We start from the raw sequence: 18,316 nt of genomic DNA, 5'->3' as shown, positions 1-18,316 counted from the left end.
TATCAGAAGGGGTAGGATTTTTGGCAGTTGTAGCCTTAATGCCTTTTGGTCCTTGGGAAATGGTGTCTGGATCCACAGTAGGATTCTTGAACAGGAATTTGTGAGAGTCAAGTACTCTGTAGTACCAGTCAGGTTTCCTGGGAGCAGGAGGCAAAGTGTCTGGGGTAAGGCTGGATTCCAAGAAAACGTCAACTACAATCTCCAGAACAGGAGGGATAGCTAGAGGTCTGTGTTGTGGCAGGTTTAAAAATTCCCTAAGTCTCTTTTTGGACTGTGAAAAGTCCTGGCTTTCCCAGCGGAAATGCTCCCTAAGGGTATGCAAGGTTTCACCAAAAGAAAAATCTTCTGGAGTGGAAGCAGAGGGAATGGAATCCTCTGCATCAGAATCCTCATAAGTAGATGAGGGTAAATCCTGGTAGTCAGAAGGAGTAGAAAGATCAGATTCCTCCTCAGAAGAATCAGAAAGAAAATCAGTTCTAGGTCTCTTAGAGGGGAAAGTCTGGCTTCCCCTAATTAAGGTAATAAGGTCTTCAGCCACTCTAATCATTTGTTTTTGAGGCATATGGGCCTGAGAATGTGCTTTGGTCGTCGGTTTTCTAGGCTTAGTGCGAGCTTTAAGCCTGAGGAATTTGGAATTCTTACCTTGAAATGAAGTTTTCGGTTTAATATGAAAAGCGGTAGGCCTGAATACACCCTCAGAAGCTGGACCCATCCAAGGTAGAGACATCTGCAGGTTCCATAGTTGAAGAAGCATCTTTCAGCATACCGGACTCCGAATGGGTCTCAGTAGAGGCCTGCGGATTAGTAGTAGTGGGTATCAGGGGCTGCGAAAGTGCATCACTGGGTACCAGTGGACTGGTGACTAGCTTAACGGTAGCTTCGTCAGCAGTTTTGGACCTAAGCGGTCTGTCTCTGTCTGTATCCTTGCATTTTTTTGGAAGATCGGTAGTCGCATGGCTTAAGGAAGCCATTTTGGAGTACTGAGATCGAGAACAAAAGTATTTAGCTACAAAAATAGCCCAACAACGAATAGTTCGGGCATTGAACAAGGCACAAAACTGACAGCAAAGGACGTTATGGTCTGGACCTAAACAGGTGATGCAGTAAGAATGAAAATCTCTATGAGGTATTTGCTTTCCACAGGCAAGACAATTGTTAATTTTTTTCTGATATTGGTTAGAGGAAGAAAAAGGGATCCCCAATGGGGTACTTATCTTTTTGAAGACTTCAGGTCTGAAACATGAAAACAAAAATTTCAGGAGTTGGCTGACCAGCACTTGTGAACTGCTTTTGTTTTGGGCACCGTACGGCAAGAAAGACTGATGTAATGGCGTCGGTACACCGCTGATAACTTGACGTCATAGAAGAAGCAACAGCATCCGATGCAGAAATCCGAAGACTCTGGTATTCAGGCTGGCTGAGGGCTACCTGCAGGCAGATAACCCAAATGTGATGACTGCAACAGTGAAACACAAAGAACATCTGCCAACCGCAGCCATGTGCAATGCTTACAAATTACTGTTCTCTTTAAAGGCTCACCTACTGGTCCACCAACAGATGAATTTTTTAAGGCTTGGATTTCTGCCCTAATGGTATAGACATGGCAGAGGCTGGAGGGCAGACCTGTGAAATCAAGAAAACATAAGGATAACATCTGAGTTTTCTACATGACATTGTGCAAAGGGACACTACCTTATAGGCCTTATTGTATTTCCTAGAGGCACAACATGGGATAAGCAGCAGTGAAATATGAATCAATTCAGCTGAAATAAAATACAAGCTTGGAGAGATAATGTGGGCTAAAAAAAAACATTTTCAAAAAAGAAGGCATTGGACTGCATCCATTGCAATAAGTTCTGAAAATAAAATGTAAAATACCGGCAAATCTGACAAACTTTGTATGATCCAACATAATGTGGTAACAGAAGAGCTCCAATTCTAAACAGTAAAATCCTTTCCATATTTGCTGGATTACTGTGGATTAGCATAGTGACATTCCTAAACTTTGCAATGGATTGAACTGAGAATGTGTGTGTGTGTGTGTGTGTGTGTGTGTGTGTGTGTGTGTGTGTGTGTGTGTGTGTGTGTGTGTGTGTGTGTGTCTATATACAGTAGTCTACTATATATTGCATGAAAGCACAGCTCATGGGAGCATTATAGCCTCCACACAAGCAGTTTATTCTCTGATTTATTTTCATTGGCTCTGTCCTAACAGCCTGGAATGAGTCGCACAGTATTAACTTTCAACAGGGAAGTGGTGTGGTCAACCAAAACTGCTTGCGGATAGATTTAGAAGATAGGTAGAGCAGTTAATGAAGAACAGGACACAAATTGTGGGCAGCAAAAGCAAGAGGAATTAATCAGAGCTCTTAGCACCTAAACAAACATGACAAACTAAACTCTTTGTATTTTTATGCACTACGTTAATGGCATAGAAAACAGGGTTTCTGACCTAGCTCTGGCACTAAATGCATGATGTACCACCATAGCCCTAACTGAGCATGAAACCATGAAATATGAAATGCTTATGAAATAGTTAAGCATTTCTTCTGTTTCTAATTTTCCTCCAGACAACACAGAAGAGAGCAGCTTGTAAGAAGCTCTAGCCAAAAGCAAAACTTAAGGTTTGGAGAGATACAGTGAATTATTTCACAGTGTTATACTGGGAATTAGTAGTTCTGCTGACTTAAAAAGATATTTAAGACTCTAATTATGAGATATTTGAATTATTTTGCAGTTTACCAGTAATCTGCTCTGGTGTTTGACATACCATTTCTGAAAAGTTTTAGTGTGTGTGTGTGTGTGTGTGTGTGTGTGTGTGTGTGTGTGTGTGTGTGTGTGTGTGTGTGTGTGTGTGCGCGCGCTCTGGTGTTTGACATGCCATTTCTGAAACGCTTTAGTGTGTGTGTGTGTGTGTGTGTGTGTGTGTGTGTGTGTGTGTGTGCGCACCAAGGTGTGTATGTGTATAAGCAAGTGCATTTGCAAGAAGGGGATGAAACATTAGACATAACATATCATAAAAATAATTTTGTCTAGATTTACTGTAGCATGAATGAAAAGTTATATTCCCTCAAAAATTAATATAATGCTATACATAATAGCATCACTGTAGCTATACTTCTGTGTTTCAGAAGTGCATATTGTAACATGCATAGAATATCCATCCATAAAGTATGTGACTCCATGAAACAAAAATACTTGAAATTGTAAAAGTGGGCTAGGTTCATGCAGGGCTTACAGTGTGGTCCCTGCTAAGGAAATTTTACTTTATGTGAAGGGAGGGGAAGGAGAAAGTAAGTACTGGCATTTAGTCTGTAATCTGTCACCAAAAAGCTAAGACCACTATGAAAAATTAAGTGGTACTGCCACAGACCGGTGTTTAGGTGGTACTGAAGGACTATAAGTACTAGGAATAATATCTTTTACCACCATCACCTGACCCAGTCATGATCAAGGAAGTGTCACATGACTAATAAGTTTTAGGGTGGGTGGTATGTTGACAAGTACACTGATAACTGAATAGCAGCAGCAATCTCTAATGAAAATATTGCGGGTGGGGCAAAGCACTATCTTGACGCCTTTTAGTCTGATCAGAATCTATACTATGCATTCTATTATAGAGTTGCCTTGTTTTAACAGAGTATTTGATATAACAAAATAATTAACAGAGAATATTGCAACTTTTAATTAGACCTATCACACAACTTTTAATTGATCCCATCACTGCTTCATTTACATTTCTGAGTGTAATTAGTTTGACATTCTGAACTGAAAAGACTTTTTGCAGTTGATTAAATTCAATATGGCAGCCAGCATTACGGCATTAATAAAGACCATAAGATGAAGTGTAGTTAGATTTCCCTGGATGGCCAACAGTGAAACAGTTCATGTCAAGCTGATTTAAAAAAAGAGAACTGTTATGCCTTTTTTCACACTAAAAGTATGTTATCTACAAACCACAGGCAAAAAATATATTAGCTCTGCATTTGTTTGCAGGACATACAAATCCATCATGGTCTGACTAGCTTCTTTTAATTAATTACTTTGTTTAATGCTAAACTTTACCAGATGCCAAAAAAGTAGTCATAACTGTGGAAAAGTGGCACATGCATTTAATTCACATGTAAATGGTATCTGAATAAGCACTGTAAAGTCTGCACTCTCCTAACGTGCCTTATTAATATAGTCTAATGAAGAAATTGTGTTATACAGTTTAATCAGAGTGCTTCCCTTAATTAACAAATTAGTGTTACTTGCAGGAGTATTTGTCTAAGTACTGTTCCATGAGCATGTTAGCATTCATATCAGTACAGCCTAATGTATCACTGACAAAATGAAAATGTAGCACACCCCATAAATAAAACCTGATTTTAGCAGATTAGCATTTGTATTATCTAGTAACACTGAATTTCTGCTTGCAGAGTGTGTTTTAAATAGTAATGTTGTTAGGTTTTGTTTTTCATGTGCTGGAAAAATAAATCAAACTCTGACATATATATACATATATATATATAGAGAGAGAGAGAGAGAGAGATAACATTACAAATAGTGACTAGCTTCATGTGTTTATATTTTTCTGAAAGTGTGACAGAGTGATAAATGAGAAAGCACTATTCAAAGACTTGTGAACTGAGACCTAGTTGAACACAATGGTTTGTATATGAAAGTGCAATTTTATTGATTCACAGTTCACTGAAAGTAGAAACATGGGGAGGGAATGTTTATTTTTTTAATTATTACATGGGAAGTATGCATCACCTAACTGAATGTATGTAATGGGGTAAAAGTCTAATAATTTCTAATTTGAGCATGATTGCAGGTGTGTGCTAACATGAACCCATTTTGTTTGTGTGTGTGTGTGTGTGTGTGTGTGTGTGTGTGTGTGTGTGTGTGTGTGTGTGTGTGTGTGTGTGTGTGTGTGTGTGTGTGTGTGTGTGTGGCTTTATTTACTCCACTGGTGTGTTTATATTATAATGTGGTGTGAAGCTGAAAATGTCTGTGTTTGGGTAATTGTAAATTTTATAATGTGAGTTTACAGTGGAATACATGTTTGAGCATTTCCTTTCGAAAGCTGAAATATGAGTAAGTGTGAGTCATTAAATTGTCCCTGACCTATGATAAACTTTGAAAACAGATTGGTATATCAAGCATCAGTGGCAGTGGCTGCATTAATTATCTCTTTTCTGATAATGAGCATAAACAGCAACATTTTTCAGTGTAAAACATAAAACCATGTATTAAGTCAATACTGTACAACAGTGTAAGACTTACTTCTGGGCTCACGTGGTCCATCCACTGTGATCTTGATGGCTCTGTGGTATGTGGCCACTTGTGGTGGATTTGTAAAAACAGTAATTGTAAGGGTAAAACTTTTCCCTATAGACAGAAAGTGTGCTATTAGTTTAATAAGCAACAGTTATTTTACATTACATTAAGGTCTGTGAATAATTCATCTAAAGAAAAACTTTAACAACATTGCTATCCCTTGTGCATGTCTGATATCAATACAGAACATGTTTAGTCATTAATAGAAATATTTTATATGAATCAGCCTACCTACCTAGTCCATACAAAAACATATGACATATGTTAAACTATTTTATGTGCTCTGGCCACAGATTTCAGCACTGACAATGATGACAAGGAAATGTCTCCTTGCTTCCATCTTCCATCATCATCTCACCAAGAAACAGAAACAGAAAAAGGAAAACTAGGCCATCAGCGCTATTATAATATTCCATCTTTTGATTTGGGAATCCTTAGTTCAGTGGACTGCCCGGGTTTTAAGGAAGGGAAAAACAAAAAAAAAGTGTGAAACATGAAATAACAAAAAAGTACAGTTGTGTACACTTACCATAAATGTAGATGTTTGAGTGTATTCACTGTTGCAGTCATCACACTTGGGTTATCTGCCTGCAGGTAGCACTCAGTCCATCTGAATACCAGAGACTTAGTATTTCTGTGTCAGTTGCTGTCACTCCAGGACTGATGTCAGGTTGTCATGGGTATAAAAACAGGCAGCCGAGGCCATTACATCAGTTTTTCTTGCCCAAAATGTCAGGAGCCCCCCAATAGGGAGCTAAGCTATGGTGGGAAAATCGCCACCAGTAAAAAGTAAATACCAATACCCCTGTAAGGGGTGAGTAATATACACTAGTCCTATCCAGGTAGAATCTGAGCTGTCTGTGCACATTCAAGGAGTGCAGGATCCTTTCCCCTTTATTTTGAGGATTAGGGAAGAAGGTTGTCAAATGGATAGATTGGTTGAGAGTCACACTGGACACCACTTTAGGCATAAAGGAAGGATTAGTCCTGATGGAGACCCTGTCAGCATGAAAAATAATGAAGGGTTCCACAGCCATAAGTGCTTGTAGCTCAGACACTCTTCTAGCTGAAGTGATGGCCAGAAGCAAGGCTATTTTCCAAGAGAGGAATTTTAACTCTGCTGATGCTGCAGGCTCATAGGGGGTAGTGTGAGCTTTTCCAGTACAAAGTTAAGGTCCCAAGCAGGGATGGCTGCTCTCCTTGGTGGAATTAGGTTGTTTTCCCCTCTCAGAAACTGTTTGATGAGAGGGTGACAGAAGAGATGTGGCTCAGTGCTGTAATGAGCCAAGATGACAGAGGCATGGATCTTAATGGAGGAGAAGGATAGACCTCTGTGGAGTAGATCTGCTAAGTAATCCAGGATTAGAGGTAGGGAGGGCAGTGCTGTGTCCTCTCCTTTAGATTGAATCCAGGAGCAATACCTTTTGTACTTATCAGCATAGGATTTCCTTGTACTGGGTCTTCTTGCTTCAAGAATGACGTCCAGCACCTGCTTGCTTAGTCTGGTCACTGGGGGAGAATTCAAGCAATAAGCCAGTCTGCAAGATTCAGGGTTTTCAGTTGCGGATGCAAGATCTGTCCCCCCTGCTGAGTGAGGAGGGTTGGGCTCTGGGTAGGTGCCAGGGTGGCACTGGTGACAGGCTGCGCAGTAGTGTGTACCAGTCCTGGTGTGGCCAGTCTGGGGCAATCAGGATTGTCCTTGGTCTGTCCTGTCTTATCTTGAGTAATATACTTGAGAGAAGGGGCAGATGGGGAAATGCATAGATTGAGATGTTTTCCCACTGGAAGGATAAGGCATCCACTTTCCAGGCCCTGCTGTGAGGTGTCCTGGTGCAGAATTTGCTGAGCTGGTGATTGCAGGGGGAGGCAAAGAGGTCCACATCTGGGGTCTCCCATTTCTGGGTTAGAAGGCTGAAGGTGCTGGGCTGTAATTGCCACTCATGTGGGTCTAGGAGATTTCTGCTTAAGTCCTCTGCCAATGAGTTTTGTTTGCCTGCAGAGTGGAAAAGAGTGGGTTCCCCCCTGCTTGTTGATGTACCCCATAACTGTGGTGTTGTCTGTTTTTATTAGCAAGGGTCCTGGTGAGATTAGGGATCTGAAAGCTGTTAGAGCATGCTGAACAGCTAGTATCTCTTTTTGGTTGATGTGCAGATGAATTTGACTTGGGCTCCAGTGGCCCTGAATGCACTTGTCATCCAGGTGTGCCCCCCAGGCATAGTCTGATGCATCTGTGGTTAGGGTCTGGGCGGCGTGGGGTTGAGTAAAGGGAAGTCCCTTGTTGTGGTTGCATGCTGCTGCCCACCAAAGAAACTCTGTCCTTAGACAAGGTATGATAGGAATGACAGTTTCCAGGTCCTGAGAATGTTGGCACCAAAGACTTTTCAAGTACCATTGAAGTTTCCTCATATACAGTCTGGCATATGGAATTAATAGGATGCAAGAGGCCATGAACCCTAGGGCCTGCAGGATTTTACTTGCAGATAGCTGGGTTCTGGTGGCCATTTGAGTGAAGTAGCCTGTCAGATAGGCTTGTTTTTCTGGAGTAAGGAATGCCATTTGGAATGCTGTGTCCAAGCTTGCTCCCAGGAATACAATATTTTGACTGGGGACTAGTTTTGATTTCTTTTCATTGGTAGTGTGCTCCAGGGAGGTTAGAAGGTTCTTTACAAATATCAGGTGCTAAAACAGCATTTCCTGACCATCTGCCTGAATCAGTCAGTTGTCCAAGTATGGGTAAATTTGAATTTTCCTCTGTCTGCAGTACGCAATGGCTAGTGCCAGGCATTTTGTGAATATTCCAGGAGCAGTGGATAAGCCAAAGGGAAGAGCAGAGAACTGATAATGCATAGATCCTGCCCTGAAGCATAGGTATTTTCTGCATGAGTCCCTGATAGGGATGTGCAGATAGGCTTCTTTTAGGTCTAGGGTGGCTAACCAGGCATCTTTGGCCAGCATAGGAAGAAGCTGCTGAAGGGTGAGCATTTTGAATTTTGGTACCACCAAGAAGGTGTTTAGAATGGAAAGATCTAGGAATGGACACCAAGTACCCTCTTTTCTGGGTACCAGGAAAAGTCTGGAATAGAACCCTTGACCTATCTGTTCTGCAGGAACAGGTTGAATTGCCCTTATGGAGAGCAGGGATTGAACTTGGTTTTGTTTCTCTGCCCACTGGTTTGGAGGAAGGTCTGGGAACCTTTTTCATTTTGGCAGTGAGTGAAAGTAAAATTTGTACCCCTGGGATACAATTTTGAGGACCCATCAGTCTTTGGTGATGGAGGTCCAGTTCTTTGCATGGTGGGCAAGTTTTCCTCCTATGGGCACAAGCAATTGGGCAGAGGTAAGGAGAGGAGTTGAGAAGTCATTGTGAATTATTTCCGTAAGGGGGTGGCTTAGCACTCCCTGTCTTTGAAGTGGAGGCACTCCATTGTTTAGATCTCTGCATACCCTGAGACTGTAGTCTGGGGGGGATCTGTTTCCCCTGAGTCTAGTTTGAGATGGCCTAGAGGGTGCTGGAAAGGACCAATGCTTCAAGGAGCAATGCCTACTGAATCTAGGAGGCTGTAGTTGCAAGAAATCTTTGACTGTCTGCATAGATTTAGCTTTCTCTTCCATCTTTTTAAGAACATCTTCTGCTTTGGTGCCAAACAAGATTGCCCTTGTTCAAGGGAGTGTCTAGTAATTTTGATTTGACATGGTTTGGCAAGGTCTGCTCCTTAAGCCAAGCATGCCTTCTCAGTACAGAACCAGTCACTGCTGCCCTGCAAGATGCTTCTAGGGCATCAAAGCTGCATTGCAAAGTATGCTTGCTGACTTGGCTTGCAGAATGCATAAGCTCTTGTAATTCTTTATTTTCTGCACAGTCTGTAAAGGTAGCTAATCTATGCTTAATAAGTTCCATAATATGTTGCTGGTACTTCAGCATGTGAAACTGGCAATTCAATTCCCTAATGGCAAGAGCTGCAGAGGTATATACTTTTTTACGGTCTAAAGCTCTAGAATCCCTGCCTGAAGGGGTGGGATTCTTAGCTGTAGTTGCTTTTATACCTTTAGGCCCCTGGGAGATGACCGCTGGGTTAGCAGTAGGATTTTTGAAAAGAAATTTGTGAGAGTCAGGAACTCTGTAGTACCTGTCTGGTTTCCTATGAACAGGGGGTAAAGTATCAGGATTTAGACTGGATTCCATAAAGACATCATCCACAACATTCAGAACTGGGGGCATTGCTAAAGGTCTATGATGTGGCAAACCTAAAAATTCTCTGACTCTTTTTGGACCGAGGAAAGTCTTGGCATGGGATTCTTAGCTGTAGTTGCTTTTATACCTTTAGGCCCCTGGGAGATGGCCGCTGGGTTAGCAGTAGGATTTTTGAAAAGAAATTTGTGAGAGTCAGGAACTCTGTAGTACCTGTCTGGTTTCCTATGAGCAGGGGGTAAAGTATCAGGATTTAGACTGGATTCCATAAAGACATCATCCACAACATTCAGAACTGGGGGCATTGCTAAAGGTCTATGATGTGGCAAACCTAAAAATTCTCTGACTCTTTTTGGACCGAGGAAAGTCTTGGCATTTCCAGTGGAAATGCTCTCCTAAAGTATGTAGGGTTTCACCAAAAGAAAAATCCTCTGGAGGAGAAGCAGAGGGAATGGATTCCTCTGCATCTGAATCCTCATAAGCAGATAAAGGCATGTCTTCATATTCAGAAACCTCAGAGTCGTCAGACTCTTGGTCTGTTACAGCTGCTGGGGACAAATCTCTTTTTCTCTTAGCAGGGGAAGGCTGGCTTCCTCTAATCAGCATAATTAGGTCTTCTGCCATTTTAAGCATTTGATGTTGTGGTAAGGAAGCAGGTGCTTGGGTTTGGGTTGTCTTGTTTTTTAGGCATAGCTCATACTCTTGGCCTTAGAAACTTGGTAGTTTTAGACAGAACTGAAGACACGAAAGAAGTCACTGGTTTGTGTTGAATATTGGTAGTGCGAAGAACTTCCTCAAAAGCTGGTGCCTGCACAGTAGCTCTGGACCCATCCAAGGTAGAGACATCCACAGGTTCCATAGTCAAAGAAGAGTCTTGCGGCATACCGGACTCCGAACGGGTCTCGGTAGCGGCCTGCAAATCCATCGAAGTAGGCATCAGGGGCTGCTAAAAGCACCTCACTGAGTACCGGCGAACTGGCGACTAGCTTAACGGAAGCATAATCGGCAGTTTTGGACCTGTGCAGTCTGTCTCTGTCTTTATCCTTACGCTTTTTTGGAAGATCGGTAGTCAGATGGCTTACCAAAGCCATTTCAGAATACGGAGATCGAGAGCGAAAGTATTTAGCAACAATAACGGCCCAACAACAAATAGTTTGGGTGCTGAACAAAGCACAAAACTGACAGTGAAGTACGTCGTGGTCTGGGCCTAAACAGGTGATGCAGTAAGAACGGAAATCTTGGTATGGTATTTGCTTTCCACAGGTGAGACAATTGTTAACTTTTTCTGACATCGGTTAGAGCAAGAAAAAAGGATCCCCAATGGGGTACTTAGCTTTAGAAGACTTCAGGATGATTCAATTTGGAAATGAAAACTCAGGTAGCGGCCGACCGGCACTCATGTGAACTGCTTCTGCTTTGGGCTCCTCGGCAAGATAGACTGATGTAATGGTGTTGGCTGCCTGTTTTTATATCCCTGATGACCTGACGCCAGTCATGGAGCGACAGCAACTGACACAGAAATACTAAGTTTCTGGTATTCGGGCTGATTGAGGGCTACCTGCAGGCAGATAACCTAAGTGTGATGACTGCAACAGTGAAACACGAAGAACATCAATAGTTCTTCATTTGGATAAGACACCACTGAAGTAGTATTGTCCACTGTAAAAATGAGACAGGTTTGCATGGTAGCACTGTACCTGGCATTGGCATCCCTGTGACAGCCCAGAGTTATAGCACATGAACTACAGTTATGTGGCCCAAGTTTACTGATTTTAACATAAACTAAGGGATCTCAGACACACCCTCCCCTTCTTTGTTTACTGTGTAACAGTCCCCATGTGCATCATTTGCATACCCTATAATAAGAAGGAAAACTAGCACTACGGATAAGAAGATAAATTATAGTTAATTTCAGCTTCTGAAGGGCATGACAGGAGCAAAGACAACTGTTTTTGGTTTGTTAGTAGTACAAGTTCAAAGTGAATCAAATTAACTAATACTACTATTAAAAGAAAACACACACACACACACGCACACACGCACACACACACACACACACACACACACACACACACACACACACACACACACACACACACACACATGTATCCACATGAAAACAAACATGCAAACGTGAAAATACACACACACTCACATAAACAAGCCTTCTAACATCCCCGCCTTACTTATATGTACTAGCTCTGACATAACATAAACTTGGGGAAAAACAACAAAATGCAGCATAAATTGCCTATTTTTGTTCTGTACATTCTCTGTCCACTGGCAATTCTGGGACAGCAAAGTTAGCAACATAAAGGGAAGCACAGAAAACAACACAAAGTTTTGAGCAAACTAATCTCAAGGAAATTTGCACTACAGAAAAATGTAAGGAAAACTGAATTAGACTACTAAAGGAAAATTTATAAAAATATGTTAATGAAAAACAAATCTGTGCTCTGACCTGCCTGTCTCTCACTGCATACTTGCAACAGACAGTTTTGCCTTTCTCCCTTGCCCACCTTTCTTCTAATTATCCAGTGTCCTTTTAAAGCAATTACTAGCTTTCCGGTGCATCATCTAGCAGTCAAAAGATATCCAAGACTTTATCATATTCCTTGAAGTCTCGCCTCCAATCAGCTGTCATTCCTGATATCTTCTCCCTCAATAAATCTTAACCAATTCAGTCTCTCAATAGCACTCTCACAGTTCTACAGCTGTGATTAATTAAGTATGCAAGGGCTTGAGTATTTAATGGACCTTAGTTGGTTGTTGTATTACATCTGAAGAAGCAGTTTAACTGCTAAAGTGCTTATATATTTCAATAAATGAAACAACTTTTATAATACTGGATTGTTCAGCTTTTCCTGGGTCCACCTATTTATTTGGAATGAAAAATAATAAACTGACCGACCAACATGGCAAATAACTCTAGAACTTTAACAGAAATGGTAAGCGCATTCACGCCACAGGTGCTTCTTGAGACCAAAAACAAATAACATAATAAAACAATCAAATATATACACACAATTAAATCACTTATTAAGAGCACATGATTTCAATTAAAGCTTCAAAGATACAGTCTCATTTAATCCAAAGCCCTTATCTGCCTGTCAATATATAATCCATCTAAGTTCCATGCATTCAGTAACATTTTCATAATCACCACCTCTCAAATTAGATTTCAATAATTCTAATACATAACATTGAAAAGCATGTGTATCATCATTATTAACTACATGCTTACCCAATCATTAGAAATAGTCTGTTTTCTGAGGTCATAAACATGTTCTACAATACGTTCTTTTAAAGTGTGATTAGTTTACCCTATATAAAAACAGTAGGGTCTGTTACCCAATGTTATAAGTACCCATTCCTCTCTATGCTCATTACGGTTACAGAAACAAGAAAAACATTCTCCCTAATCACTTTCTCATATATAACATTGATGCCACATGAGAGCCAGTACCATATTATAATCGTGTTTGTTTCAATTAAATGATTACCTTGATACATAGATATTGATCTACATGCACTAGTCATTAATATACTTCTTCAGATCCCAAAATAACTTTTCCTTCTAGTAGCACAGACTCATAAATCAAAATGTTCTGCTTAACTAACTAACTAACTAACTAACTAACTAACTAACTAACTAACTAACTAACAAAAAAATGGCCAGTCTGTAGCTAAACCAGTTCAGATGATTATACCAATGTTTTACTACTTCAGAATAGCTGAATGTAATACAGTTAGAGCAGCAAGAAAAAAATACCTCTGGCAAAAACAATGTACATCGGCAAATAACACAAAAAACACGTTGAACTGAAGTCAAATCACTGTAAAATGAGCTACATCTCATCACTATTACATCTATTAACACTCTGACAGCTGACTCTTCTGAAATACTTCAGTCCTCAAACTATTTGCTAAACTATTACCTCAGCTGACAAACTAATTAGATTTACTTCTAAAATTCTATATCCAAACACTGCCAGAATAAATCTGCAATATTTCAATGACATCTGACATGCTAACCTTAGTATGGATAATTTCACTCTAACATAAAGTACCCAAACTACATTTTCCTGCAGACTACAGACTCATCTCAAAATTATGACCTCTTGCCTAGACCAGACATGTTTACATAATAAAACCCGTGACTATATTAAAAAAAGCAGGACTCCTCCCTGACTCAATGTGCTTTTAGAATTGGGTGGTCACTTTTGCAGACTCTTATTCTAATACTGACATGATTTCTAATAACACATATGAACTGCTTTTGATTGTAGTACTAGATATAGCTTAAAAAAGTGCCTTCTGCTCTGCAAGCGGTCTGTACTTCCTTCAGAAGGTCCACTGCAATAACTTGTATACTGTCTTATCTACAATGTGGCAACAGTCATATGTGACAAACTTGCAAATGGAAACATATATTCTGAAGTTCCTCACTGCCCAGCACTTTTCCTCACACTATTCATACTGTTTATTAATACCCTTACTAATGTCTGCAGCAAACTAAAATTAATAATGTAAGATGAGAACCTAATAGTAAACTCAGACAAAAAAAATACTTCAAGCTGTATTCAAACAAAGTCATGGTTTGACTTTAATTAACTTTTCCAGTGTTTCATAGGTGTTCACCTGCTGATAATACGATACAACTAAAATAATGCTATGGTCATTAATTAATTCCTGTATCTCAAATTAAATGGTAAATAATTTGTGTGTTTAACTATTTTGTTTAATGAACAACTTTAAATCAAACATGGGATTAAGACAGAATACTATACCCAATATTGATAACTGAATGCAAACATCGCCTGTCTGACATACTTGCTTTATTAGTACTGTATAAACATATAATTATAAAATTATAGCTCCAACAATCAGTGTAAAAATAGCAAGTAAACCACGCATGGGGATTGCCCAGTATTAATTAATTTATTGCTTAAACAAAGAAAAAAATGACTAAAATAATGCTCCTTAGAGCAGTCTGTCCTCTCCTCTATCTGTTGCTAACTCCCTAAGGAACCTTATGATTCACGTTATTCATTTGAAATACCTTGTTGTTTGTTGGATCCAAGCAGTGTGGGTTATGCAGCTGCAAAGCTCTCTGTGAATACCAGCCATCAAAATGTAATGATTTGCATTGTGACAGGATGCTTTCTGTACAGAGTTAGAAATAAAACTATAAATCAAAGGACTATGGAAAGTTTTAAAAAAGTATTAACTTGTGCATTGTATAATTAAAATGTATGACTGTAACGAAATTTTTAATTACTTAAGAAATGATGTGGAAGAGTCTTGCATTACAAAAGTGTAATGAGAGGGGAGTGATGTAATTTAGCAAGTAATATATAGATTTACAGACAAATACTGTTAAACCAGGTTAAGTATAATATTCTGAGGAAGGGAGAAGTATTATGACAAAATCTTGCTGAGGAGAAATGTTAAAATATTTTAACTTTTGTTGAATATTTGAGCTGTGTGCTTACAGATAGCTCAAACATATAAAACTGCATCCCCATCAACATGGATTCTGGTTGGCCATAGCACGATGTCAGCAATATATATAGCTTTGCTGATGACATCTTCAAAGTATGAAAATGTTAACCTCACAAGGATATCTTCACTGATCTATCAAAGGTCTTTAACACCACTGACCACCCCACCCGTTAAACTTATTTTATTTTGTTAAAATGTATTTATTTACAAGGCTAGTGTAAGATCATTTTCAGACACAACCTGGGTGAATAAATCACAATGAAGACAACATCACAACAAAGAAAGACACCAAAGGGAACAGTAATAAACATTTTGGTACTAGAACAATTTTGTAAGACATACAGTACTAAAACAGATGACATTAGGCATACAAGTAATATCCACAGTTACAATGAAGCAATGCTGTAGTGTTGGTATCAGCTCACAAGTAACACAGTGGTACAAGAGCCTCCTATCTAATACACCCTTTGCTGTGCATCTTCCTCTTCCTCAACAGCCCCATCCAGAAAAGCTTTCTTCAAATATCAATTCTCTCTTATGTTTTCAGTCTAACAAGCCCCACTCTGATTTTCCCACATTGCTAATTATACTCTATGAAGACAATGTGGCTACCTGCAAGTCAGGCTTCTCCACTGCTCTCATCTCAAACCTTCTATAAGATGACAAGTCTAAATACATTAATTGGCTACTTTAGTCCAAGCTTATACTAAATATCAGGAAAACCAAAGCTGTGTTATTTGGAACATTGCAAGCACTCCTCCAGCTGATACATTACACATGATAATAAAGAACCCCTTGAAACCCTCAAAACTTACAGATATCTAGGAATGTGGCTAGATGTTATACTCACCTTTCAGTACCCCACTCAAGTCATAAAGGCTAAAATCAACAAACATTTTTATGGGCTGCAAAAATCTTACATTTCAAATTCATGTTTTCTCAAGGTTTGTTATAGGCAAAAGAGTCCTTCTATTATGACTAGAATATGGAGACCCCTAATAGTCTCCACATCAAAAAGGATCCTCTTTTTGCTTCAATGCACCTCCAATAACATTTACAGATTCATTACACTCTCCCCTGGACAGAACACCACTGCTACACACAAGCCAAACCAAATGATCTTCCATTCTACAAAGAACCACCCTCCTACTAGACTCTACGTTTTTCAAACTTGTTGGTATGGAAACTTTTCCAGTCTGTACAAGCCCCCTTTCAGAAAGACAATCTCTGCATAACTTTTTACTACTGTCCAACTGCACCCTATACTTCTTTCTACATTCAACAGACTAAGGTAAACCAAAGATTCATTCTTGGTCACAGCTTCCAAAATATAGGGATCTATTTCAAAACACATAGTTGACAAACTTTCTTTCCCTAAATTTAGAACTCATCTTTTCAATGAAACAAAGTAACAATGCTACAAATGCAATGTCACTTGGAGACAAGTAGTCTAGTTCTGAAAAACACCCACATACCCAAAAGACTTCACACTTAACTACAAATTAACCACTCAGAGGCAATCTTGTGCCCTGAGCACTTTGCATATCCATACATAATGTGTTACTTAGCTGATAAACTGTTCTAGGACATATCCATGCCAGATATTCTATGTTGCATTATTTATTGCTTTGTATTCAATTGTTAATTGCCGGTTCTGTGTAACATGTCCTTGCTTATTTCTTTTTATTATTATTATTATTATTATTATTATTATTATTATTATTACTAGTAGTAGTAGTACTGTTTCTATATTCTTTTACCTTCATGGTGGAGTCTGAAAATGGTCCATGATGACCTGTGCTCTAGCTTGGTCAAAAAATGCAAATAAATAAATAAATAGATAAGCAAACAAGCAAATAAATACATAAAAGGTGTGAATTTTTTGTGACTGTGCTATGTTATTGATTTTAATAAAGGAATCTAATCTTTTCAATAGTTTTAGGGGATCACGTCCATCTACTTGCACTATCATCACATCAGGCAGATGGGAGCTTTGTTTACTGGGTGTTCTACAAATGCTTAAAGCTAAAAACTCTAGCTTCTTGTAGCTCAGGTAGACTGCTGCTCACACTCAAACTTAGATAGGAGTTCAAGCAAGCAGTTAACACAGCCTATAAGAACACACTATTCAAGTTCAAGTGAGGTAAGTGCATAGCCAGCCTTAGGCATAGGTCAACTAGGTGGCCGCCTAGGGCGCCGGTCTAGCAGGGGCACTTTTTCAGTGTTTATTTGGTGTAAGTATACCAGGATGGGGGCACCAGGTAGTGTGGTGGGGGTGCCGTGGAGCCCTTTTGCCTAGGGCACCAGTCGACCTAAGGCCGCTCTTGGGTAAGTGCACCAGCCATAGTGAGAGAGTAGGAGGAAATGTGGATGTAGTGAGGGAGTAGGAGGGAATGTGCTACAGTTGTAGTGAGGGAGTAGGAGGGAGTGTACAATGGCCATATTGAGGGAGTAGGAGAGAATGTACAACATCTGTATTAAAGGAGTAGGAGGGAATGTGAAATCGCCGTAGTGAAGGAGTAGGAGGGAATGTGCAATGGTTGTAGTGAGGGAGTAGAAGGGAATGTGTAACAGTTGTACTGAGGGATTAGGGGGGGATGTGCAATGGCCATAGTGAGGGAGTAGTAGGGAATGTGCAACAGTCGTAATGAGGGAGTAGGAGAGAATGTGCAACAGCCATAGTGAGGGAGTAGGAGGGAATGTGGATGTAGTGAGGGAGTAGGAGGGAATGTAGATGTAGTGAGGGAGAAGGAGAGAATGTGCTACAGTCGTAGTGAGGGAGTTGGAGGGAGTGTGCAACAGCTGTAATAAGGGAGTAGGAGAGAATGTACAACAGCTGTACTGAGGGAGTAGGAGGGAATGTGCAATGGCCGTAGTGAGGGAGTAGGAGGGAATGTGCAACAGCCATAGTGAGAGAGTAGGAGGGAATGTGGATGCAGTGAGATAGTAGGAGAGAATGTACAACAGCTGTACTGAGGGAGTAGGAGGAAATGTGCAATGGCCGTAGTGAGGGAGTAGGAAGGAATGTGCAACGGTCAATGTGAGGGAGTAGGAGGGAATGTGCAATGGTCATAATGAGGGAGTAGGAGGGAATGTGCAACAGCCACAGTGAGGGAGCAGGACGGAATGTGGCTGCAGTGAGGGAGCAGGAGGGAATGTGCAACAATCATAGTGAGGGAGTAGGAGGGAATGTGCAATGGTCATAATAAGGGAGTAGGAGGGAATGTGGATGTAGTGAGAGAGTAGGAGGGAATGTGAAAGTTGTGAGAGAGTACGGGGGAATGTGAATATAGTGAG

At 40.1% G+C, this 18,316-nt stretch overlaps 1 protein-coding gene across 1 annotated transcript in view; it reads right to left on the bottom strand.

Annotated features, from left to right (window-relative positions):
* The window catches only part of RUNX1 (RUNX family transcription factor 1), a 254,787-nt gene that overhangs the window by 194,267 nt on the left and 42,204 nt on the right, over positions 1-18,316 (bottom strand). The window contains exon 3 of the mRNA XM_044071554.1: positions 5,272-5,376. Coding sequence (XP_043927489.1) covers positions 5,272-5,376 — 105 coding nt within the window. The remainder of the gene's footprint in view (positions 1-5,271; positions 5,377-18,316) is intronic.

Source organism: Protopterus annectens, chromosome 5.part0, assembly GCF_019279795.1.
Source record: "Protopterus annectens isolate FY-2018-M chromosome 5.part0, PAN1.0, whole genome shotgun sequence".
NCBI classification, from domain to species: Eukaryota; Metazoa; Chordata; order Ceratodontiformes; family Protopteridae; genus Protopterus; species Protopterus annectens.
This window is presented reverse-complemented; position numbering and strand designations above follow the sequence as displayed.